Below are 25,179 nucleotides of genomic sequence, written 5' to 3' on the forward strand. Positions count from 1 at the left end.
TTGTGCATTCGATAGAACGCCTTCCCGTCACTTCATTCTTTCAACTCTTGCCAACAACAGCCCGCTCTGGGGGCAATGCGACTCAGCGCTCGTTGTCAGCTCTGAAAGTCATGCAACCGATCGCCTGTCTGTATTGGAGACCGTGACCACTCTTCAAAGCCCACGCTCAGAGGACTCAAAAGCGCTATGATGATTTGCGCGGAAACCCTGCCATGCCACTCAGAGCAAGTGGTTCTTCAGAAATACATATATCGCTCGTCCTCCATTTCATCCAAAATTTCGTTACAAGCAGTGTCTGCTGTATCGTTCCTTGCGCGTGGAGTCCATTTCGTCATGCAGTCAACGGCATAGCGTGAGTCGGAGTGAATTGTGAGCTCGAGGTATGGCGTTCCATCGAGTTGGCGATACAGTTTCAGAGATTTCTTGAGTGCGATTATGATTGCCAGAAGTTCTGCTCGTTGATTGGTATGCCTGGTTCCATCGTAGGGGAGCTTCTTCTTGTAGATCCATTTTCGATATTTTGTTTCTCGGACAGCAGCGGCTGCGCCTATCGCGTCGTAATCTCCATTTCCGCGACATCCTCCATCAACGTACCAGATCAGGGTGTAGGGCATTATCCTGGAGCGATGGTACTTTTCAATGGGTTGCGCCCACAATTAGATACGGTTTATCCAGATGCAGAAGTGGAGAGTGGTCTAGTTGAGGTTATAGCCAGGAGCAAGCAAATATTGATGTTTGTGATTTTGACTCTCAAAGGAATCTTCTGTATGGATGAATGTACTAGTGCAAACAATATGAATCGCGAAGCGAGCGCCAGATGTGTGACGGGCAATTGGGAACCATGTCAATAAAACATGCCATTTGTTCTTGGAGTCGAATGGTTTCTAGAAGATTGCACGGCAGATTACCTTATTGCAAGTTAGGATCCTCGTCGCTTGAATGCCTGAGGCATTTTGGGCTTTTCACATGTCGAAGGCCTGCTGGGAACGACACTGATTCATCACCGACTCCATTGCAACACTGCCAGTATGTTCAAGAAGCACGCGCTCCATCATGTGCTGCTTCATACGCTCTGGAGATGGTTTTGGAAGTCATGCGCCTCTTTAATTCGCTATGCTACTGTCTACTACTCAATGCGTTCGCAGGCTCACTGACCCTTCCCTTGAGGCAGGTAGAATGTCCCCTCCACCTCGATAATATCATCATCATTCAAGCGGCCAACTTCGACGATAGTCCGCGGCGGATACTTCGAAGGGTCATCGCCCCAAAGCTCAACCTGGACCTGATTCGCGATCGGCCGGTAGCGAAACATATCCGTCGTGTAGACCACAAGCCGAACGCAAGAGTATAGGTCGGCGCCCATCATCTCAACGAGCGAGGCCATGTTCTGATAGGCTTGTCTGATTCGTGGAAGACCAGTAGGCGCAAGAGTGCTATTTTCTGGATGGATGCCACGCATACCTGGAAAATGCGAGTTTTCAGCGCTTGTCACCGCTTTCAAGAAGTGGAGCTTTGGTGCACATGGCACTGTCAAGCATGAATGACTGACCAGAAGCATAGAGATAATCTCCTGCCTGTGACATCAGACTCCATGGACCTGTGGTGTTGAAGAAGTTCTCCGGGTTGTAGATGTTGACACCTGAGTCTGAAGTGTAATTTGGCTGTAGCTGGGCAAGGGAGAGTCCTAGCAGTGGTAGCACTGTATAGATCGAGAGGCGCATCGTATCGTTACTGGTGGCAGTCGAGTGTGCCAACTCTTGCACCCGGCTGACGGAGTATCGTGAGTGGGAAACGAGAACGACTTGAATTCTCTAGCGACTCTTCGCATACATAAGGTTTGTCCTTTACTCGAATGTGAACAATTCAGTGAGCAAGTCCGTGGATGAACATGTCTCGGAATGCAAACGTTGACCAGGAGTCTACAGCTTAAATGATTAAGCCATAAACCACTGGTACGGCGCTCCATGTTTCCTCTTCGAGCATGTTGCATGAAGCTTGCGGAGAAGCTCGCCGCTTGATCATCATACGACTTGTGTTGGGACCTCTCCGCATACTGTATGCCTGGATGCCATTGAGGTCTTCGTCGAGAGCAGCCCATTGAGAGTATCTGGCTAGAGAAAATGTTCCGTTCAAGAAGCTGTATGCCAGACAGAGGACCCAACTTATTGGAGCATCTGGCAATTTCAATCCAATGCGTTCTGATGATTATTACTGAAATTCGCAGATGTTAGGGGCATGTAAACTTGGTAACATATGCTCGAGCCTCGCACATGCACATGTTAATGCCGATCTCGGCATGCATCAATCACAGCAACCATATCGATGCCAATTGGCGGCGCGATATTTTACCTGGCCCGGAGTCTGTGCAAAATATCACGTCCTCTCCATCAGACTGTCAGTACATGTCATTCTCGCTCCAGCAGATCCATCCACACAACGGAGATAAATTGGGCTTTATCGCACTTTCTCGGAGCAAACAACGTGGTGACCCTTCGCGTAAAGCCATCTACCGGGGTCCATCGCCAGCCAGGATCAGTCTCACGGGCCGTAAATTATGCTGTGCTCACTCTCTTGCCGAACTCCAGGATTGCTGATCGTTATCAACACTCGTCATCCTAAACTAGGGCAATAGGATGCAAGCGACTATAGCTCGCTTACACGCGCTTCTGCAGGCACAAACAAGGTCTTCAATGCGTTAGGAGTTATCGCCGAAGTTCTCTCCCCAGGCTAGAAAGACGCTATAGCGGTGGGTCTTAGCCAAGGCCAAAATGAGGCTTGCAGATCTTTTTGTGGTTTTTTGCTCGTGCGCAGTTCCCAGCTTTGAGTGAATAATCGTCATGGCCGCGTGGTCGCTAGATGAACCCACATGCTGTGATGTACCGGTCCGCTGCTCTGCGAAGCTGTACTCTCGACAAAACTGGCGAAAAATGGATCAAGAGCTTCAAAGTTGCCAAAATTCGCAATATATGCCTCTGGGTATCTGTTGTCTGGCACTGGTTGCGATTTCTGGCTTGCCATGTATCCTGTTCTGCTCGTGAAACTCCATAGAACGCCGCTACTCATTACATTTTGTCCGAACGCCTTCGAATTCCGTCGCGATCGTCCCATTCGATTTATCTCCTGTAGTCGAGAGGCGAGACCGGCCTTTCGAGCGTCGGATCAGGTTTCCCCTCTTCGAAGAATTGGAAATCGGACATGTTGGACCGGTGTCCATATGTCTGTCCTGTGCTCGTTGTCTCTGCAACTCCGTGTACGTCGTTCAAAGGAATAAAGTCCTGTTCATCTGGATCTCGCTTCCTCGGAAAGACCTGTACCTGCGGTGTCTTGGGTCCGATCTCGAGTTCGCTGTTTCGAGATCGACCTGCGGAGATGCCCTTGGTACCGAAAGACTCTTCCACGCTCGATCCCATCAGTCGGGGTTGGAATTTGCGAATCAGATTCCTGATTGCCGGCATACAGGCGCAAAGGACGCTCGCATGCAATTCGATTGTGCTCCAGTAGCCGACACTTCGATAATCCCAGGTGGTATTTTGTGAGTGACCGAATTGAACCAGGACCTGTAATCGAATGATTGAGACGATGGTGACAAAGAAGCCCACCGAGAACATCATCATCACGAGGAACTTCTTGCGCTTGTTGAGGGACATCTTCCAAAGCATCGGCAAAGGAAGACTTAGCGTCAAGACATCCAGAATCACGTTAAATGCTGCGGATGTCCAGCCTTGAGCATTAATGTCGTTGCACTTGCCTGCATAGAAGTCAGCATTTTCACCTGGATCGCAAGCTTCCAATCGTGGCCTCACATGTCGGATCCGATCCGTCCCATCTTGTCCATGCACAGTGGATTGGTAGACACTGGAAAATTGAGACCAGTAGGAACGCTATGCCGTATGCAAGATTAAGTCCGATTACGATGTATACACTGATCTTGAAATTCTTCGACGTAAAGACCCTGAGGTACGTGAGCAGGATCGAGATCTTGATCAATGGTAATGCCGTAAGGTAAAGGTCTTCGTCGAAGTAGTAGATCTGCCTTGGATCAGTTTCTGTATATTTATGAAGGGTCATAGAGCCATGCAGACCTTCAAGATCTGTGTGATGTTGTATGGAGGTAGCGTCCAGATGTCTTTGCCCAGTCCCAGGTTGGCCAGTTCGACTGATAGTACACTTATTGCAATAATCTCCGCCATAGCAAAGCTCGCAATCGCGTCGTCCCACCAAAGATTGTTGACCACTTTCAATGCGCCCTCGCACGGGAAGGATATCTTCGACAGCATGCGAAGTACGAATGCGACGAAAGCAATGACACAGCCGATCACGCCTGCGTAAGATACTATACGTGTCTCATCGCGTACGGGATGACCGCATATCGTCTCGGTGGTGTTCTTTGTCCCTGGATCTTGTCAGTCACGGCGTCTGCGCACTGGTGACAGTCACGTACTGAGCTGTTCTCGGATCGTGCAGCTTGTCGTAACGCATTGATTCACTTCAGCAGTAATCGTAGCATTGGAGCAGCTGCATTCCGTGTCCGTGGCCAGGCAAGGCGAAGCAGCAATAGCAGTTGACAAGTATTGCAGTCCACAAGATGGCATCGATTGTAGGAGCTCCGCAAGATTCGATCCAGTCTGAGGTGTCTGCTGCGACGCAGCCAGCCCAATGGCTAGAGACAACAGGCTCCAGAAGAACAGCATACTGTTTTCCTAAGCTGCGTGAAACCACATGAAGGACAACTGAGTAACCTTTCGAACTTCTTTCGAAGCTCCTGTTATGCACCCCAACGAGACTACATCCTTCTTAGTGATATCTCCGTCCTTAGCGTTGCGAATGAGCAATGGCGTCTAAGTCAAAGCTTATACAGCCGGCGACATCACGGCATTTGGTATGTGCCAGGTTCGTAGATGTGGGCCTTGCGGGGGCAGATGAGCACTGGGAGCACAAACTCGGATTTATTGAGGCCATCAATGGTCTGGTTTCGAGTGACAGCTTGTGGAATGAGGATCCGAGGGCAGGTCTGTAGCGTGATCAGCCTGCATAATACGACAAAAAGCACAATTGTGCAATGCTGTCAAATAGCTGACTCTGCGCCGCCTTCGGAATGGGCTTCCGCGGCTAGGATGGTCGCAAGCTGAAGCGCAATGGCACAGCACAAATCCCTGTAAGCGCGACTTAGCCGATCAGCGCCCAGTCTAGCGGGCGATAGGGAGGCATTTTAGCTGTTACGAAAAACATCCCACAAGACGGGAAGTTCTTCATCGCTCCACAAATCCAGGACAGTGCTTCTTCTTAGAAGAGTAGGGGCGTTGCTGCCATAGCGGGGCAAGATGAGCACAGAGCAACAATGATGCTGTGCAAAAGCATAGTGTATCAGCACGGCCACGTGAACGACGAGTCCTGCAAGCTTAATGATTGCCTCTCGATCGGATTTCTTCCCAATGCCTTGGCCTTGGAGCGAGATTGCTCTTTCCAGTCTCCTGGAGAGCAGACTGCGAGCATCTAGCTCTGGATAGTATCAAGCGGTGCTTTCACAGGCCAATGTGTGACGAGTGACTGGTAAGTACTCGTAACCCTCGCGAGAAATACTTACGACTTAAGGTCGCAGACTGTCACGAGGAGTCGCCTGAATTTGTTGCTGATTCAGATGATCTTGACAGACAAAATAAAAGACATCGAGGTGTTCGGCATGAGCGCCAACAAGCCATTTTCATCGCGACTCTGGCACTTATCAGTTGAGCATGATCCTCTTCGAGAGGCGAAGAGCAATGCATCCCACGATCGTTTTGCAAATTTGACTGACCTGTGCGAGGCACATGATCTGGCGGCGGCTGGGCGAACGCTGGGATTTCTGAGTCCCTTTGCTTCTCATTGCCATCAAAGCGTACGGAAGATCGTCCTGAAACTCTCATGTTATGCATCTTTTCGCTAAGCTTGGACGGCGATCTTCCGTTCGAGCCAGGACGGAAGACATCATTTTGAAGGTTCTCTGAGGACTCTGCTTGCTTGAGCGCTGCTTTGAATGTCATCTTTGCCTGGCCTTTGCAGTACCCACCACTGGTGGGAGGTGAGTCCAATAGAGATCACGCCGGAACCGGTCTGTGCGACAGTCCGATCTGCTCCAAGGCCACAGATTGACCAATGTCATGCTGGAGACCACCAGTCGCGCAGCGCCAAGGGAACGAAGATCTCATCCTCATGGTTCTCCGTCAGCCTGTTCACCGATCAAGCTCTTCTACTCCTCCATTGTCCTGGAGCCACCCAAGCTTTGTTGCGCTGACCAGCGGCGGCGATAGACCGACGATACCTTCGCTGGGGTAGCATTCAGGCGCGTGGAACAGCTTCCGTGACCACTGTCAGGTAAGCGGTGAAGGTCGTGATTGGGAGCTCTCCATCTTGGAGTGGCCGTGTGGAGTTCTCTCGCTGCTCCGTGGACTGCCGGAGGCCAATATCAGCATGAGCGGGGTCGAGACGCGACGTCGCGAACCCTCACACGGACAGTGCGCGCGCGCAATGTCAGCAGAAGTCTTGTTGACGTTCATAACAACAAGGTCCGCGAGAGTGAGGTTACAGACAGGACGCGTTGCAAGCAGTTCCTTCCTCGCGCGCACCGGAGCTCGGAAGCGCCGTTTAGCAGTCATCAAAATTTGACTTCCAACTTTGATTAGTGAACCCGTAAGACATCGTAGCTTGGCGGCAGAGCGGTTGTTCGCTGTGCCGTATTGATCATTAAACAGCATTGTAGTATACATGCAGTCAGTCAGCGCTCTCAGTTGAAGGGGTATTTGCAACGTGACCATCTCATCATCACTCATTCAACAACCATACTTTTCGATCCCTCCTTCTTGCACTTCTCCGTAGAATTTCCCACCACCAAATCCCAGCAACGATCACCATCAAACGGAATCATCCGCCTGAACACGCTTATTCCTCCGAAGAATAGACCAGCCGGACTTGTGACCACCTTGGATCTCAGTGAGTGAAGGCACGATACCCTGAAGATCTCCAAGCGGGACGGGAATCGGGAAATCAACGGTCGGGAAGATGAGAGCCGCGAACAGATACCAACCAGCGAGGCATGTTGCGAAGAGCAGTCCAGCAGCGGCCTGGGCGTCGTTAGTACTGTATCCAATGGACTTCAGCAAATTGACGACACTTACGATCTGGAGGTCGTGGGCCTTTTCTGCGTCGCCATCCGAAACGTAGAAGAACACTCCTGCCAAGCATGCGACTGCTGGAAGGATAGTGCCAAATATGATGGCGAATACCACGTTCGTTCGAAGACTGCAGATGAAGAAGAATAGCGACAGTATGGTGAACGCTACCCAGTAGAAGGCTGATGAAATGTGTCAGCTCTGGATCTTGGTATGTCTCCGCCTCTCGCTTACCATAATTGGCATTGAACTCTGGGGCAGCAAGTCCAGTGGCTGCGACATCCGGGTCTGTTGCGAATGATTGGTAGGTCTCGAAGGCTGGCATCAAAGTAGCGCCATACGCAGCCCAGAACGAACCTGCTCTTCGTGAATACTTTCATCGCTTTCTACCAACGTTACGACATACCGAAGGTAGCGAACACCACGAATGGGAAGGTGTTACCGAGCACGAACTCGAGCAAGCCACCGATCCACATCAAAATTCCGCCATAGAGGACCACAGTCGCGCTATTGAACACGAGTCAGTATGTTCAATTGTCGCGCAGAAGAAGACTTACTTGTTCGCTGAGCGTGAGCCTCCAGCGCCATGCCAGCCCATCAGCTGCATGGTGATTGGCATCAAACTCATCTCGAACCCAACGATTGCAATTGGCGTCGGGTTACCAAAGATCCTCTGCAAAGGATGCTTGAGAGGGAGCTTATCGATCTTCGGCTGAAGATACAGCTTCTCAAATAGGTCGGACGAAATGGTTACACTGCCAGTGCCACTGGTCTTGATCCTCGCGAGCGTGTCCTCGAGGTCATCGCCCGAGTATTGCTTTCCATTGACATCGTCAGTGAAGTCACGAGCAATGCTGTCTCCGGGTTGATGCTGATTCTCCATGATGGATGTGACGCAATTTCACGATTGCTGGCGAAGAGTCTGAATGAGAAGGACCTGACTACTGAGCAATGAGCTGGCAGTGGACAACACGCTCTCAATGGGACCTGCGACAATATTATTGAAGCTGCGGAGATCATCGTTCAATGGTCAGGCCATGTCGAGAGCTTCATGGGAGCTGTCACGACCCCCCTGCGCACTGGCAAGGTTGACCACGCGTGTCATTGCTCAGCCTGCCACAATTGCGAGGATCTCGAGACTCTTATTGGCAAACTGTGGGAGAGTTTCCTTTTGCTAAGAGAAAGAGATAAAGTCAGAAGACAGTGGGAGAAGGGAAAGTGCGGAGAATGCCTGTTCATGCACGGATGGAGGTTCTCCATGACCGCCTCTGCCGGTCCTGAGCATGCAGGAAGCAGGACTGCTCCGACCCGAACTGTTCATGCGCGATCATTGTGCTGAAGCGGTCGCGTTCCGATTGAATCCAGGTGGTAGCGGACATGGCCAAGATTGTCTTGGAGCTCGTACGCCTGCGCAAGCTTGCTGACCTGCCAAACTTTTGCAGTAAGCTCGCTGGCTGCTAAGCTCAACAGCATGTGATTGCAGGTATACTTGCGTCGTCGATGGCTTCGCCACAGCCCAGTCAAGTCTGGATGCTGGTGAAGTGATGTGGTACAGTACTGTACAACGAGCTCGGAGGAAGGGGAGATGAAGTCAAGGGAAGCAGACGGAGCTTGCCGCGTGGAAGTGGCCAATGCCTTCCTCCACTTTCCACCAGCCATCTTTCAGGCACGGACACACAACCACTCACACGTGCAGCATGTCAAACTCTCTCCCTCTTCCCCGTCGACCCTGTCTCGATGGGTCGGACTACATGTCAGGGGATCCTAGCAAGATTCCTCTTTGACTTCATTGACACATCGCGAAAAGAGCCAGAGTCGATTATACCGCGACCGCCAGCGAGACCAGAACAACGCGCACTCGTCCGAAGTCTCGATCACCGCTTAGGCCCCGAGAGCATACTGTGCGAATTAGTCGCCTTGATACAGAGCTCTGACTCCACTGGAGCGAGAGTGCGCCGAAATTCTAGCGCTTACTGATTTCCGGCTGTCCGGAGGACCAGCATTGCGCTGTGAGGACAAGACGATGCTCGGCGGGTCGTCACTGCAACTTACAACACCTCCCCCGACGTGCATATGCTGCGTACGCTGTGCATCTGGAATCTGCGATCGACTCGAGAGGTTGGGTATTCAATCGCCCCATCCCTGATTGCCTGAGCATAGCCAAGCCTCATTCAGCAGATGGACAGTTTCATACAGAACACTATGCCTTCTCTTAGCTCCAAGAACACTCAGGCAGCAAATGTGAACGACATGGAGCCATGCTAGCTCATTCGCAGTGCACAAGTCTGAGAATATCGAGAACGGGACAGCGATCAGTGGCCTTCAAATACCGCCCCAGGCTGTACAGCAACTCAATCGAGACGCGCTTCGCCAATGCACGCCGTAAACGAGAACCCGCGCCTGCTGGGTCGACAAAGCGTAAAGTGTGCAAGTCAGCCGACTTCGTGGGCTCAAGAGGATCTGAAGCGTTGAGGTGTACGTGGTCTTCCATTGCGTTCACACGCAATGGCATTCGCGATGAAGAATCCGTCTTGTTGAAATCCTTACGTGCGTAAGTCAAACCCGTACTTGTGGGAATCGCTGATATCCGACATGCTTTCGCGTCCCTTGTCTCATAAATAGCTCCGCAAGAACAACTTGCCCTCTGTCGACCACAATCGGAACAAACTCCGCATGTTGCCCATACATGCTTCACGTTCTTCGCCGTGCTCTCAGCGAGAATATCTATAAAAATACCCTTTTCAAAACTCTGCTCCGAGCCTTACATCTTTTGTATGCAACACTGGCCAATCACGCGAGACTTGCTGGGCTGGACTTGGAAACCACACGAACCATTTCGCGCAATGATGCTCGATAAAGGCGTTGCCAATGTACCAGTGCAGGGGTTTCTCGAACCTACGAGCCCTGCTTTTTCGGGCCCCACCTACTACATCGCATCAGTTCCGAATGGCGTAATACCATATAACATCATGTTGATAGGAAGGACTTGACGTGGTGACATTCTGCCGTGTCAACTAAAGCTCATGTCTAGCGAGTATCTTTCGCGATGAGACATGTTCACCAACCGTTATCTTCGAGAGTCTCTCGATGGATCTGTCGAGTCAATGTCAAAGCTGACGAGATCACTAATACCAGAGCGAGCCAGCATTTCGGCAGAGGAGTTAAGGCAAGAGAGTGGTGTCACAAAAGCACCGCTCCTTCTTGGACTCCTATTCACCTTCTATGGACTCTCGGCCACCTTTGTGATGGCGCGAATGTATGTTCGTGCAACAATCACACGTCTTGTGGGCACGGATGACTGGCTCATAGTGGCAGGTTTGGTAGGAAACTGGTACCTCTATTGGCGCACTGGCTTTACACTGACCATCGTGTCTAGGTAATCAGCACTGGAATGCTGGCGGCTCAATACTATGGTGAGCGCGTATGCAGTTGTCTGCCGACAAGCCACTAACACCTTTCTAGAGGTGATCCTGAGCGATGGTCTGCACCCTACGTTACTGCCTATCGAAAACAAGAATGACGTTGCCAAAGTAAGTGCATGTGATTCCTCCGCTTCGCGACGTATCTTACAACTTGCGCAGTGGTGCTTCATTGCGTCAATTCAGTGGGCGGTTGGCGTAACGACTACCAAGGTCTCAATCTTGTTCCAGTACTTTCGCTTCCTTAAATGCTCTGTAGCAACGAGGATCATTTGGGGCCTCATGGTCATTGTCATACTCGGCGGTATCACTACTCTGGTAGTGACATTCACGAGCTGTCAGCCGATGAGAGTCATATGGCACGCTGAGCTACAGAACAAGGCCAGGTGCATCAATCAAAAGCTGTAAGTGACATTATACAACTTACGGAAAGTGCATGCTCACACACACAGCTTTTGGGAATTACAGTCTGGGTACGAGATAGTTACCTGCTTCGCCATGCTTGTAATTGTGATGCAGCCCCTGTGGAAATTGCACCTGTCCGTGAAACGACGGCTCGGTGTAATCATCCTGCTTGGATTGAGTTCATCGTACAGTAGGCCCCATTTCGAAAATCGTCGCACATCACGCTGAACACCTTTCTAGCTCATGCGTTGTGAGTGCGCTACGCTTGGCATGCACACAGCGGCAGTGCACACTGGTCCACGTGCCAGCAACGGCAGGGGCGCATGATTTCGATTGGGCAAACAATGTGGTACGGTATTCGTTGCCTTTATGAAGACTTTTTACTGAGCACCAACGTAGCCCACGCTGTACGCGGCCATTGAGCTTCATGCAGGAATCATCTGCTGCTCTCTACCGGCGCTATTGCCTTTGCGCTTCACAATACGCGCATGGTTGCGCCCTACGAGAGGAACGTCTTCTGCACCCGCACAAGCCGTCTTGCCTCGAGGTCCCAACATGGAACAAACTCGCCCTATCGCGCAGCCAATCCTCCCGACTCCGTCGCTACATGAAGCAAATGAAGCTTTAACGGGTCCCACTCAATCGAGAATCGCAAGCGCTGCTGTCGAGATCACGAACAACGAGCCGACTCACGGCACAGTAGCCATGTGCAGCCAGCGATCGCAAAGCACGCCTCTAAGGAAAGCAGGTATGTTCATCCCATAAACTTCTCGCGAGGCTGTCTGGTAACATGATGATGATCAGGTCGTGATAATGAAACCGTGTCCCGCACGAACGGCACCGAATATGCCCGCTACAAGAAAGCCCTTGGCCGACCACTCATACTTCAGTCGTGGAGAGCATGGACGACATTTGCATGAGATTCCATCAAAGCAACGAGCATGTCCCCTTTGCTGCGAGTCAATCTTACTCAACGTGAGTTGGAGCATCATAACAGGTCTCACGGCCGCTTTCAGAGGCTCTGCGTACGATCTGTCGCCAGAAGCAACGACTGCTGGGCTGTTCGATGAAGGAAATCTTCGCAACCAAAGCCGCAGCGAGAGCGTGCGACAATCTTCGTCCATGTCTACATGGTACAGGCCAGATTCAACAGTGTCGATGAGGAGCTTCAACAACATGAATATTGCTATCTCCGCTTGTCGAAACACGGATCGGTCGACGGGATTCTTGTAAGACAAAGCGAAAGGAATTTCTCTGTTTGAACATACGACGACAAGTCACGAACCGAAAACTTTCAACTAAACACCATCTCGTTCTCTCGAGGCCATAGCATAAAACCCCGCATGGGGCTCTCGCACTCAATCTTTAATTCCAGTCGCAACCGCCATACTTCAACTAAGTACAATTTCCTTTCCTTTCAACCACTCCTCAAAATCCATCAACTCACCCCTCGCCATCCCTCGACTCCACTCCAACTCCTCGTCCTGCCCAGGACCGAAATACCCGAAGTACTCCAAATACCCGAAGTACTCCACAAACATTCCCTCCCAGAAACCCATCTGCTCTACCTTCCCTCTTAACTCAACCTGTCTATACTCCAATTTCTTTCCCGTAACCTCCGATATCTTCTCCACAATCTCCTCGAGACTATACCACTTCTCCATCGCCCTCAAAGTTTTACCTTTGAATTTCTCCGGCTCTGCAAGGATCGTGCCAACGAATTTTCCGGTATCTTCTACCGCGGCAATCAGAGGAAGTTGAGTTTTAGGTGAGACGTGACGTTCCATGACCCATTTCTCTTCGTTCTCCAATTTTCGAATTCCGACAGCGGCGGGCTGCAGGAAATTCTCCATAAACGAGCCGGGACAGTAGAATGCGCTGGAGATTTTGTCCGGTGGAAGAGAGCGAATGTATTCTTCGGCTTTGGCTTTTGCGTCGAAGGGTGTGACAAGGGTGTATTTTCCGGAGGAAATTTGGGAGACAGGAGGGAGGGTGCTGAAGATTACGTATTGCACGCCTGCAGTGAGGGCGATGTCGATTGTTGTTTTGATGGTTTGGAATTCTGAGGAGAGGGCGTTGGGGCCGAAGGCTGGGGTGCTCATTAAGAAGACTGTGTGGACGTCTTTGAGAGCTGAGGTGATGGATGCTGGGTCCGAGGTGTCTGCTGCCACGATTTCGATGCTTGATGGCAGGGCTTTGGCCTTTGGAGAGGAGACATCGCGGGTTATGGCACGGATGCGGTATTGCTTTGAGAGTTCAGGATCGTTGGAGACGAAGTTGATGATGGAACTGCCTTGGTTGCCTGTGGCGCCAAAGACAGCGAGGAGTTTGGACATTTTCAAGAGTTGGTTGTGAGAATTTTGGGTTTTGAACAAAGCTGCCGAAGAGGGAAGTTGCGATCGAGAAGCTACTTTGTATATCAGAGAGGTGAAGTTGCTGCCTCCCTCTGGCTGACAAAGCTCGACTTGCCGGTCTCAAAGGATCACACTCGAAGCAGGCAGGAACTAGCTGAAGTGATGTACACTCGACGTGACTAAGGTTGCCGCCTTCCTTCAGCTGACAAAGCTAGACTTCTTTGGCTCTGAAGGATCGCATCCAAAGCAGATAGGAATTGCCTGAAATGGTATAGTCTCAGTGCACAGAATTCACACAGATACGAAGTGAAAGTCGAGGCGAACATGCTCTTGCCATCGACAAAAGCTGCGCATGATAGCAGGTCTGGCTCTGTGAGAACTTGCAGCAGTTTTTTCTACGAACTTACGACTATGCCCAAGGGTAGACGCTAACATGGAGAGCTGAGCCACCAATTTGAAACACCAGTTTCTCAGCGAACGCCTTTTGTACAGCCTGACTATGCCACAATGAACAAAGATATTGCTCAGTGCAGTATGCCGACAATTTCCAATGACCATAAGTAGCCAACAAGTGCATTTTCCACAACAAAACTCTTCGCAACAGACAATCAAGACCCCAAACCCATATTTCTCTGAAGCGCCAAGCCTAGTAGGCACACTGCAGACGACTCAGTCAGACATGACTTTGTCTTCTTCATTTTCCGTTGTATCGACATTTGACTTTTGTGGGCTTCGGTGTCTTCACCCGAGTATGAGCCTTCTTGCTGTCGGTCTTGCTACCATCTCGAGTTCCTTGGCTGGCTCTCTTACGCTTGCGCGGTTGGTCTGCGTAAGGCTTCACGGTCGTCTTTCGCAACTCGTTGACTGCGATCTTGACCGCCATCTCACGCCACGAGATCAGTTGAGATGGACTGATGAAGCTGGCATCTGTGCCATGGCCTCTACCATTCTCAATTCCATCGGCTTCTTGTTTCAAAACGATTTCCTCGTCGTCTTCGTCATGGAAAGAGTGGCGATGTTGCAATCTAGTTGCAGCCTGCTTCTTGTGTCCCTTGCCAAGAGAGGAGTTGCGGTCGGAGTTCGTGCCGGTCGGCCGCCGGTCAACTTCATTCATATTGTGATCGCCGTTGTCCGCTTTGCTAGATAGGAGAGAGTACGTTGCAACGTTCTTCGATTTGTTCTCGGTGCCTTTGCGCACCGCATGGTCTCGAGCCCAGGATGCCGAAGAAACCGAAATGCGTGCCAGATATGTCTCATCTGTTTCGTTTTGGGCCATGTCGTCAATCGTTGGATTAAGAAGCCCGGCAAGCACAGGACCATTCAAGTGATCGGGCGCTCCGTACCGCTTTGCCTTTTCCTGATTGCCTTTGAACGCCAACGCCATGGTCTCAGCTTTCTCGGCGCGCTCCATCTCATCCAACCTCTCTTGCTGGGCCGCTTCACGAATGGTGCTACAAATACGATTGCAGTAGCCGACACGTTCGTTAGTGTTGTTCCACCTCCGAGCCCATTCGACTATGAGGTTGTGTGACATTTCAAAGGCCGTTGCAGCAGCAATAGTGTTGCTTGCTATCCCGCAAAACGTAATATCAATCCCCTTTGTACGTGGTTCACTGTTGATGAAAGATCTGAGGTCGAACAACTTGTTAATGGCAATTTGCAACTGGTCGATGTATTCGTATCGCATCACGTCGATCGTGAGGTCGCCGTCGTCACGTCGGATGGAGACAACGCTCTGGCCACCAAGCTGCAGCTGTTCCTTTGGGTTTGTATGAGCCAGGACTTCTGCCTGAGCCACGTTGTATTTCTTCATCAGACGGGATGCGGTGAGCAGCGTCGATCGTGCCTCAGTATCAGGCGTATTGATGTGGAGACCCAGTCTGAAGCATTTCTGGATGAGTTGTTGAGTGCTTCCAGCAGTGTCTTCCGTAGACGCCATAAATATCACGTCGTTGTCGGCGGTCCGTGTAACTTCGGCCTTATACAGTGCTGGGGCACGTAGCTCGGAGTCGCCTCGAGTGCGCCTTGTACGACGTCCCTCAGCTACCTTCGAATCTGTGTCCGTTGTGGCGAGGTTAGAGGCATCCAGGTCCAGGTCCAAATCTTCTTCTTCGAGCTTGATATCTGCGTCGTCTGTTGTGATGTGCGATCCACTCCAGTCAAGATCCGAACCGTCTTCTTCCTCGGCATCTGCGCCCATTGTGTCAGAGTATGACGCGTCCGAGTCGAGACCTGAATCATCTTCTTCAAGCCAGGTATTCATTTCATTCTCGACGGCCAGCTTTCCATTCTCAGCACGATCAGCAGCTAGCCCCGCCTTCTTGGGCTTCGCCTCCTTCGCACTCGCCTTCTTGGTCTTCGGCACCATCGGTTTGTTAGTAGCACCAGGAGCGGCCGCCGTTGCCGCAGGGTAGTACTTCACATTACTCTGTTTACGTGCTCTGGGTATGCATGGCTTCTTCTTGCGCATACTCGAAGTATATGCGGGGATGAACTGCGGCGGGGTTTCTCGGGCAGCATTGAGATTATCCTCAGTCGCGCGCAGGAGTTCAGATTCGGTGAGTTGAATGTCGCCACCCTTGATGTTTTCGAGAACAGTCTTGACGGCGGCCTTGATCACAGCCTGCTTGAATGCAGCTTCTGTGTCTGCCGCCATCTTGTGTGCTCCGATGGATTGCAAGAACGTGCGAAGTGCTTTGTGATGGTGCCAATGAGAATCAGAATCTCAAGTCGTTACCCGGGGACGCGTCAGGCGGCTCCGAAATCCAAGTGCCGTGAAGGGCAAACAAACAAGCAGCGCTTGTAGACCGGGTCCACACGACGCGAGTGTGAGCGCGGAAGCCAGGTGCGAAGCCACGACTACATCCTGCTCAATGGTCTGCTCAACCCGGAAAGTGAAGATGCCTAGAATGTTCCAGGTACTTGGTGTTGATCAGGAGCGCCCAGGGGCCTGAAGATCCAAATATCACTGTCGTAGATATCTACAGTATACACATACGAGAACTCCAACAGTGCTGTTGCGCCTCAGAGCACCATACCAAATTGCGCCATCCGATGAGAATCTTCTACTCGAAACACCATCTTATCACCGTGGCGGTGAACTACGCCGACTCCCCTCTCCACTACTGCCGTCCACAGGCGTAGGCTGCACCTCCTTCAAAGGTCCGTGATTCACGACTTGCACCTCAGGAGTCTTTGCTCGGCCTAGCTCGTCGAGATCATCGTCCTCGTCGTCCTCGCCTCCCATCATTCTCCTTCTTTCGTCCCCATCATAGTCGCCACTACCATCGTCACCGACGCGAGAGTACTTCTGCTCGTTCTCGCCACTCTGCTTCTTGTCCATGATGAAGTTATCAATGATCCAGTACTGCACAGCGTTCATGGCGAGCGGGAATAAGAACATGGCGAAGACGATCTGAAGAGCTTCGTTACCCTCTGTCCAGCGGAGAGCCCAGTCGCCGATCCAAGGGAGGAAGGGCATCGCCATGAAAAGGAAGAATACAAAAAGTTTCATAAAGGAGAGGCCGATGCAGTAGATGAAGAGTTGTTTGAAGTACCAGGTGATCTTTGGTGGGCTGTCGTAGTGGCCGGACTTGATAGATTCAGGAGGATTGGCCAGCGGAGTGCGAAGAAAGGCAGCGTGCAAGACCTTGAGGATTACGTAGAGGACAGGGACACCGATGGTGGTCTGTAGCAGAGTCAGTATTGTTCAGATTCGAGCTGATCACCATGCACTCACGTCGATGCCCAGGTTCAAGAGATAGTAGGAGCACGGATTAGGTTTTCTCTCATCAGCTGCACCCTGTGTAGCAACAGTAGCTGCTGCGTTGGCCACGTCCACGCTTCCAAACATGCTCATGGCCAAGTTGATGACGTGCACAAGCATGGAGCCCAACAACTGCTTGCTCACATCGAAGAGGAAGATCTTCCAAGGCCGCTTGCTCTCTTCCCGCCATCGTTTGTAGACCAAAGTAAGCACAGCCAACAGACCCAGGGCGCCTTGCACGAAAAGCGCGAACTTGCCTAGCAAGTTGCACTCCGCTTGCGGCTCTGGCCCGTCTGTGGGTGCCTTGTCTGAAGTCTGAGGCTCAGCGTGACTGCTCTGATTCTGGCCCGGAGTTCCTGGCTTTGCATCTTCCAGCTCAGCGTCCGGAACATACTCCCCACCAGGCATGTCTGTTGGCTCCGTGAGCGGGCCTTCTTTGACAATCTTCAACAGCTCCGTCTCAAAGACCAACGTCGCCCCAGGTGGAATATCATTACCAGCGCCACGCTGTCCATAGCCCAACTCAGGCGGTATCGTCAGTCTCCTCTTCTGCCCCGGACACATGTCCAACAAGCCCTTGTCCCATCCTTCAATGACCTGACCAACTCCTAGGGTGAATTCGAATGGCTCGCCACGTTTGTAGCTCTCATCAAAGAGCTTGCCGTTGGACTGTAGTGTTCCTCTGTAGTGGACGGAGACGGTATCTTTCGAGCGAGTCGGACGATCACAAGACTCAGGGCCGGAGAGGATCTGCACGACGAGACCAGAGGGGTAGCGGATGCCTGCCAGCACAGCGGCGGCGAAGGGGAGTATCGAGACGAGAGCGCGCATGGTGGCGGCGGCGGTGAGGTGTTGAGTCTACCGCGTGTGTCGTCGGAGCGGCATTTCCTGCAGAAGGAAAGTACTGTGATTCAGTTGGAGTGGTGGTGATGATGGACGCCTCAAGAAAGGGTCCTGATGACCTTCGTTTAGCTCGTGAGGATCCCGGGCACAGATCAGCCTCATTTGGCGGAGTCAATCCCGGCGCCTGCTTCCTTCTCCACACTTTGCCTTCTCTTTCTCTCCCACAACATGCAACAACACAGTTGCCTTCGTGAACATCTCTTATCAATACTGTTCAGCCTACGCTGCAGCTCATCGCCTACAGTTCACTCCGATCATCCTCATTGCAGCGATGTGCTTGATACCACCAACACGATTGGGAAGGCTGCTACGAGTCTAACCTGACCTTCGTCGGTCAAGTCGACTCCAATGATCGAGCTCTCCCCGAATTATGAAACATGATGGCTACTGGCCATCGTCAGCTGCTTATAACGCTACATTCTGCAAGAATCTCGCTTTGCTTTCGCTCTCCGCCAAGGCTTTTGCTCCCGAGGTGCCATATGCACATTCAGCGGAGAAGTTGATGACCTTCGACGCATGGAAAATCAGTTCACCTTGAATCGTCGGGCAGATAAGACCTCACGGGAAAATAAACAGTGGCCTGTTCGCCCGACTGCGTCCGATGCACAGCATACACATCACAAGGAACGTCTGGCTTCGTGCTATCTGGCGTCCATTAAAGGCGAATGTACTTGCTGACCAGGTGAAAGATACATTGTACAGGACTTGCAAGCATGAAACGTGCTATCCAATTCGGATACGCCAGATCTGAGGCTCTCGCGAAGTGTATACCAGCACGCTCTCCCTGGAGCGGGTATTCACTTCGGAGAGGCAGGCTGACACCTATCCTCGCTGCACGGCGATGCTTCGCAAGAACACAACCCGTCAAGCCTGAGGCTCAGCCACGTGGTTGCAGAGTCTGGATACAACCCATCGAAGTGACAGCTTGGCAGTCCGACCACGCCGCTTTATCCGCCTCCGCTGGTAGTAACTCACCCGCTACCTCGTGGACGCACGACTGCCGCTCATACGCTGGTATGTATTTGGAGTGCGCCATGTCTATGCCCCATTGAGGCAGTGCCAGAGTCCCAATGTGCCGAAGTGCCTCTTCAACCTCCTTCGGAGAAAAGGTCAGCCGGTCCCGATGTCACTTCACCTTCCGCGTACATCCGCCTTCACCTACAGCCCTAGGGTATCCGCTCCAACCCCTGACAGACAATATTTTTTCTTTTCGAAGCTATGTGATTACCCCACAAGAATGAAGCGAAGACGGATTTTGAGCTCTAAATGGGGAATCTTGATACGTCCGCAAGGCGGAGAATCGTACCGTGACATAGTCTCGTACTCCAGTCAGACCTGAGGAAGACGTCCCAGGAATCTTGGCACCGCCGCCAGAGGCTTTGCTATAGCCAAGGCGGAGAAATCGTAACATGATCCGGTAGACCCGTGAGGGTGCTCAGAACAGAGACGATGCGTGGGATGATGTTCCAGCATAAGGATGTGGATCTTGGTTCGACCGCCAGGAGCTTTGCTGCAGCTAACATGAAGAAGCGCAACATGACCCAGCAGTCCCGTTAGAATCGAGATCGAGTATCGAAGCAGCTTTGCAACTTCAAGATGCAGATTATCGAGGGTAAGTCAAGGTACATTCCGCTACAAATGGAATCTTGGCACGGCTGACAGGAGTCTAACCGTTAGCTAAGACGGAGAATCGAAAGCATAAGCAGTAATTCTGTTATTAGAACCTTAATGGACTATCGAGTTATAACCTAGGACTAAGACCTTAGTATGCTCGCTAGGGAGCTTTACTATAGCTAAGGCGGAGAATCGTAAGATAATTTAGAGAAGTTTTATTAGAACGAGGATAGTTAATCGAGATACTATTCCTCTATATAGATAATCTTAGTATATCTACCTAGATTTATATTATAGTTAAGACGGCGAATCGTAATATAAGTGTTAGTACTATTAGTACTTTAATAGAGTATCGAAAGACCTTCTAGTATAATAACTTTAGGCCTACTATTATAAGCTTTAGTATAGCTACGACGACTACCGGGAAATCGTAATATAAGTTAGTAGTCTCGTTAGAACTAAGCTAGAATATCGATATACTATTCCTTTAAATAGAGAATTTTAATACTACTAGTCTAGTACTAGAATAGCTAAGATAGAGAATCGTAATATAATTAGTAGTTATTATCGAACCTATAATAGAGAATCGAAATAGAACCTAGTAGTAAGAATAGTAAGTAGAGTAGTATAAGAACTTATTCTTATCGCTTTACTAATAGAACTTATTATTACCTAGTAATCTTATCTTCTCTCTAGCTTACTAGTTCGAGTTTTCTTTTCTATATTTTTATTTAAAATAGCCTACTATTAAGTTATCTTCCTAATTTAGCTCTTCTAATAATAGATAGATAATTCTTATACGCTAGTCTACCTCTTTTAAATAGAGTAAGTAGTACGCTCTATATATTTTATAGGTAGAAAAGCCCTCGTACTAGTACTCCGGTAGAAAAACCTCCTTATATTCTTATATTTTATAGTAAGCTCTATATAGCCTACCGCTTCTATAGTTCCTAGTTCTTCTTAGGACAATTTATATTATCTTAATAGTTTAGTTCCTTTATAATATAGTTCTCCTTAGTTATTTCTTATATTATTAGTACTTAGGAGTCTAATCCTCTTACCTACTAGCTTAGGGACTTAAGCCTATATATATAGTCTTAGTCTCTACGCTAGTATCTATATTAATCTTATATCTAACTCTTTCTTACTAGTCTATAGTAGGAGCTCTCTCTAATATTAAGATCCTACTCTAAACTTTCTACCTTACTTAGTATCTAAGTTATATAACCTATATTTATAGAAATTATATTAAGTAGTAGTACTCTAAACTAGCTCTTCCGTTATAGGTAGCCTTAAGTATAGAATAAGAGTTACTTTTATTAGATACTCTGCCTTTAGAGTTAGTTATAAGGTATCTAGAAGAGCTAGACTTTAGATAAATATCTCTATTCCTATAGTTCTACTAGTTATTACCTAATTCTGCTATAGGACCTATAAATAGGCCCTATAGACAGGGTACCTAATCCCTTAGAATAAGTAGTTAACCTAGTAGTACTAGAGGTATATACTAGTATATAGAAGTATATCCTCCTTTCTTTCTAGAATACTTTCTAAGAGGTTTCTAGGCCTCTTATTTAGCTTATTATCCTACCTTCTACCTAGACCCGGACGTTTTCCTTATAGTTTTAGCTACTTTGTCTTATACTCCTCTCTGCTCTTTCTACTTTACTTTAAAGCTTTAATTATAGTATACTCCTTCCTTCTCTTTAGCTTATTTTAGTACTAGATTACTACTCTAGCTTCTAAGCCTAGAATAGAATTTACTATCTAGAGATTCTAGTCTAGTCTCTTAGTACTAGGTCTTATATTAGTTCTAGCTGCGCTAGCTCTAGTTTATAGTGTTCGTTAGAGTTCGCCTAGTATAAACTTCTATAGATTTCTAGACTTTCTTTTTTTTTATCGCTTTCTTCCTATCTCTATAGATATCTAGCTACTCTATACTTTACTAGTATAGCCGAAGCTATCTATTTCTACTTACGACCGCGTAGAGGTATATAATAGGACTTTATAGGCGCTTCTAATAATAATAAGAATAAAAAATAAAGTACTTATTCGCTATTATTATTACTATACTAGCTATATTCGTAGCTACTACTCTAGTTTAGAATTTCTATATAATTAGTAAAAGTAAGTATTCTATTAAAAGTATTAGAATATAATAAGCGCTCTATATACTTTATATTTACCTCTTCTACTACTTTAAAAAAAAACCTACTACTATTAGAAAGTATAGTCTAGTTAGATATTCTAAGAGATACTTTAGAGATTAGAATTAAGTAATATAGATTATATAATACTAGGTTATATAACCTAGCTAATATCTATCTTAGAAGTAAAATATAACTTATAACTAACTATTATAATTAACTTAGTTAGTTTCTACTTATTATCTCTACTTCTACTACGTTATATCTATCTAACGAGTATCTACGAGAATATAATTAAATAGGTTATAAGCTCGAGTTTATAGAAAAGCTCTAAGTAGAAAGAGTTAGTTTTCTTATTTTTAAAGTAATACGTATTACCTCTTATAGAACCTATAGTATTAACTAGATAGAGAAGTAGAAAAAGAGTATAAGAGAAACTAGAAGTATATTCTATTTATACTACTTTAAAGCTTTAGAAGATTCTAGTTATAAGCTAGAAGTTTCTAAAAAGTAAATAAAATAGAGAAAAGTCTAGTAAAGTATACTCTACTTTAAAAGAAAAGTATACTAAAGAAGTATAAAGAGAAAAGAATTAGCTTTAGACTATAGTACTTAAGTAGATAAGACTAGGCCTAAGTACTAAGTACTACTAATACTTTAGAACTAGCTAGTAGTACTCTTCTAAGAAAGTAGATCTTTTAGAAGTTCTCTATTTAAGAATCTAACTAACTTCTATAAGAAAGAAGAGTTCTTAAATACTTTAGCTAAAAAAGAAAAGTTTTAGTAACTAGAGAAAATAGAAATCTAGAAGCTACTAATTAAATTAAAAGAGCTTATATTTCTAGAGTTTAGATTTATTTATTTAATTTTATAGAAATAGATTTAATAAGTAAATTAAATAGAAGGAGAATACTAATTCTAATAAGAGAGAACTAGAAACTATAGTTTAAGCTATAAGAAAATATACTTAGAGAAAAAGAAATCTTCTAGATAATTTTAGACTTAAAAAGATTATTAGTATCTACTCTAGCTAAAGTATCTAAAGCTTTATTAAGTAAAAAGAAAAGTACTATCTTTTTAGAGTTTAGTCTAAAATAGTAGAAGAATAATATAAAGATAATCTATATTCTAATAGAAAGTCTTTATATAGATAACTAAAATAAAGTAATAGATAAGATAAAAGTATATAATATCTAGATAAAGCTATATATAAAATATAGTAAAGTCTAATAAGTATATATAATAGCTATTATCTAAGAATTTATAACTTTTAAAATAGAACTAAAAGATATAATTAGGAAATTATAGATCTATTTTAGTAATTTTAGAAGAAGAATTATAGAGATTAACTAGAGAGAGTTATATTATAAAACTTCTAATATAAGAATTAAGTATCTACTTTTTATACTTCTAGCTAAGTATAAAAGTATAAAGTAGACTATCTAAGCTTAGAAGAACTTAGACTCTAAAGAAATTCTCTAACTCTTTAAAGTAAAGAAGTTAATATAGTATAGATACTAGTTATAAGAAATAGTAATATTTACTAAAAGTAGAGAGATCTAAAGTATAAAGCTAAAATACTACTTCTATAAAAAGAAGTATTTTAGAGATATTACTAAGTATCTATACTTTAATAAAGCTAAAAGAACTATTAACTTAAAATAGGCTAGTAGAGTAGAGAAGAGAAGAATACTACTTAGAGAAAGTATATTTAAAAGAAGATCTTTACTAAATAGAGAAGTATTAAAAGAAATAGTAAAGAAACTTAACTTAAAAGTCTAATCTTTTAAAAAGAAATAAACTTTAAGGAAGTTTTCTAAGAAAGTATATACTATCTAAGAAGATATAGAACTTTCTATAGTATCTAAAGTATCTTATTCTCTATTAGAAAATAATAATATTAATAAAGTTATATACTTAACTATAGAAGTAAAAAGTAAGTATATACTATTAAAATAGCTACTTAACTATCGGATTAGTATAGTATAGTAGCTACCTCGTATAAACCGGCTTAAGCTCTAACTACTAGAATATAGATATTCCGTTCTAGTAGTAGTATATAGAGCTAGCTCGTTCGCTACCTTCTATAGAATTAGATATCTTTATTATACCGACTTTAATACTTAATCGAATACTCTCTATAGAGGAGCCTACCTATATTAACTCCTATACTTTATTATATATAACTAACTAAGAATTACTTTTTAGAGAACTAAAATCTTTTTAGAGAAAAAAGTAGATTAAAGTTAAAAGTAGCTATCTAATAGCTATATATATAGGAAATATAGTAATAAGTAGAAAAAGAGAAAAATAGATTATTCTTAAGAATATTCTCTTTATATTTAGTCTAGAAGTAAATCTTATTTCTTAGAGCTAATTTAGCTAGTAGTATAGTATTTAACTACTAAAATTTATACTTATTTTATTATCTAAGAAACTAGTTATTTAGATAAAACTATTAGAAGAAGTACTATTTATTAAGGAGATTAATAATATATTATAGAAGCTTATAATATTATACTTTAATTAAAAATAAAAGAATAAAGCTTATACTTTTAAAGCTTAAGAAAAGACTTAAGAATAGTAGAAGCTTTAGTATAGAAAACTTATATATTTTAGAGAGAGTTTTCTTAGAAACCTATATAAAATATTTAACTTAAAAGCTTAGATTCCTATTCTAAAGAAATACTAACTTTATAGAATATATTCCTTAGTAAAAATAAAGAAATATAGAAAGAAAGAAACTAAAAGGAAACTCTAAAAGTTATTTCTAGTTTCTATTAATATTTATAGCTCTTTACTTATCTTAAGATTAAAATATAAATAGTAGCTTAAGATTATTAATAAGTTCTTAAAAAAGAAATAGACTTTCCTAATAAAGTCTAAAGAAAATATACTAAGTATTCTTAGAAACTAGAAAATAAAAGCTAAGCTATAATTAGGAAATTCTTTCTAAACTATAAGAAGTAATAGAGTAAGAGAGCTTCTTACTATACTAAAATAGTAGAAAAAGGAATATAGAATTTTCTTTTATATAACTAAAGTATATAACTCTATATAAGAGTAGAATATAGCAATATATTAAGCGCCTCTAGACTCTCTATTTAGAGATATTAAGAATAATTCTTACCTCTATTAAAATTATATTCTCGTAGATACTTATCGGATAGATATAATATAGTAGAAGTAGAGATAATAAGTAGGAACTAACCGAGTTAATTGTATTAGTTAGTTATAGGTTATATCTTACTCCTAAGATAGGTATTAGCTAGGTTATATAACCTAGTATTATATAACCTATATTACCTAATCCTAATCTCTAAAGTATCTCTTAGAATATCTAACTAGACTATACTTTCTAATACTCCTACTTAGGCTAGATAGTTTTCTATCTATATTCCTATATTTAAATCTATCTCTAAATTA

At 45.9% G+C, this 25,179-nt stretch overlaps 8 protein-coding genes across 8 annotated transcripts; 1 reads left to right on the forward strand and 7 right to left on the reverse strand.

Moving 5' to 3' along the window:
* Positions 1 to 236: 236 nt before the first annotated feature.
* On the reverse strand, positions 237 to 614 carry RHO25_011698 (uncharacterized protein; the record flags this gene model as incomplete). Its single annotated transcript, XM_023603123.2, has 1 exon — positions 237 to 614. One exon carries the CDS (start codon positions 612 to 614, stop codon positions 237 to 239), a length of 378 nt encoding a protein of 125 aa, XP_023454716.1.
* A 533-nt stretch (positions 615 to 1,147) lies between these two features.
* On the reverse strand, positions 1,148 to 1,721 carry RHO25_011699 (uncharacterized protein; the record flags this gene model as incomplete). Its single annotated transcript, XM_023603124.2, has 2 exons — positions 1,148 to 1,461; positions 1,550 to 1,721. The coding sequence occupies 2 exons, from the start codon at positions 1,719 to 1,721 to the stop codon at positions 1,148 to 1,150; spliced, it is 486 nt and encodes a 161-aa protein (XP_023454325.1).
* A 1,392-nt stretch (positions 1,722 to 3,113) lies between these two features.
* On the reverse strand, positions 3,114 to 4,691 carry RHO25_011700 (uncharacterized protein; the record flags this gene model as incomplete). Its single annotated transcript, XM_023603125.2, has 4 exons — positions 3,114 to 3,748; positions 3,804 to 4,029; positions 4,083 to 4,393; positions 4,442 to 4,691. The coding sequence occupies 4 exons, from the start codon at positions 4,689 to 4,691 to the stop codon at positions 3,114 to 3,116; spliced, it is 1,422 nt and encodes a 473-aa protein (XP_023454465.1).
* Positions 4,692 to 6,887: 2,196 nt separating this feature from the next.
* On the reverse strand, positions 6,888 to 8,028 carry RHO25_011701 (uncharacterized protein; the record flags this gene model as incomplete). Its single annotated transcript, XM_023603126.2, has 4 exons — positions 6,888 to 7,327; positions 7,380 to 7,502; positions 7,552 to 7,652; positions 7,703 to 8,028. The coding sequence occupies 4 exons, from the start codon at positions 8,026 to 8,028 to the stop codon at positions 6,888 to 6,890; spliced, it is 990 nt and encodes a 329-aa protein (XP_023454323.1).
* A 2,170-nt stretch (positions 8,029 to 10,198) lies between these two features.
* Positions 10,199 to 11,734, forward strand: RHO25_011702 (uncharacterized protein; the record flags this gene model as incomplete). Its single annotated transcript, XM_023603127.1, has 6 exons — positions 10,199 to 10,465; positions 10,522 to 10,558; positions 10,608 to 10,675; positions 10,727 to 10,968; positions 11,210 to 11,318; positions 11,369 to 11,734. 6 exons carry the CDS (start codon positions 10,199 to 10,201, stop codon positions 11,732 to 11,734), a joined length of 1,089 nt encoding a protein of 362 aa, XP_023454324.1.
* Positions 11,735 to 12,360: 626 nt separating this feature from the next.
* Positions 12,361 to 13,305, reverse strand: RHO25_011703 (uncharacterized protein; the record flags this gene model as incomplete). The annotated part of the gene is made up of 1 exon (XM_023603128.1): positions 12,361 to 13,305. The coding sequence occupies one exon, from the start codon at positions 13,303 to 13,305 to the stop codon at positions 12,361 to 12,363; it is 945 nt and encodes a 314-aa protein (XP_023454328.1).
* A 712-nt stretch (positions 13,306 to 14,017) lies between these two features.
* RHO25_011704 (uncharacterized protein) lies at positions 14,018 to 15,979 on the reverse strand (the record flags this gene model as incomplete). The annotated part of the gene is made up of 1 exon (XM_023603129.1): positions 14,018 to 15,979. The coding sequence occupies one exon, from the start codon at positions 15,977 to 15,979 to the stop codon at positions 14,018 to 14,020; it is 1,962 nt and encodes a 653-aa protein (XP_023454329.1).
* Positions 15,980 to 16,408: 429 nt separating this feature from the next.
* On the reverse strand, positions 16,409 to 17,920 carry RHO25_011705 (uncharacterized protein; the record flags this gene model as incomplete). Its single annotated transcript, XM_023603130.2, has 2 exons — positions 16,409 to 17,011; positions 17,063 to 17,920. The coding sequence occupies 2 exons, from the start codon at positions 17,918 to 17,920 to the stop codon at positions 16,409 to 16,411; spliced, it is 1,461 nt and encodes a 486-aa protein (XP_023454326.1).
* Between the last annotated feature and the right edge of the window lie 7,259 nt (positions 17,921 to 25,179).

Source organism: Cercospora beticola, chromosome 8, assembly GCF_033473495.1.
Source record: "Cercospora beticola chromosome 8, complete sequence".
Lineage (NCBI taxonomy): Eukaryota > Fungi > Ascomycota > Dothideomycetes > Mycosphaerellales > Mycosphaerellaceae > Cercospora > Cercospora beticola.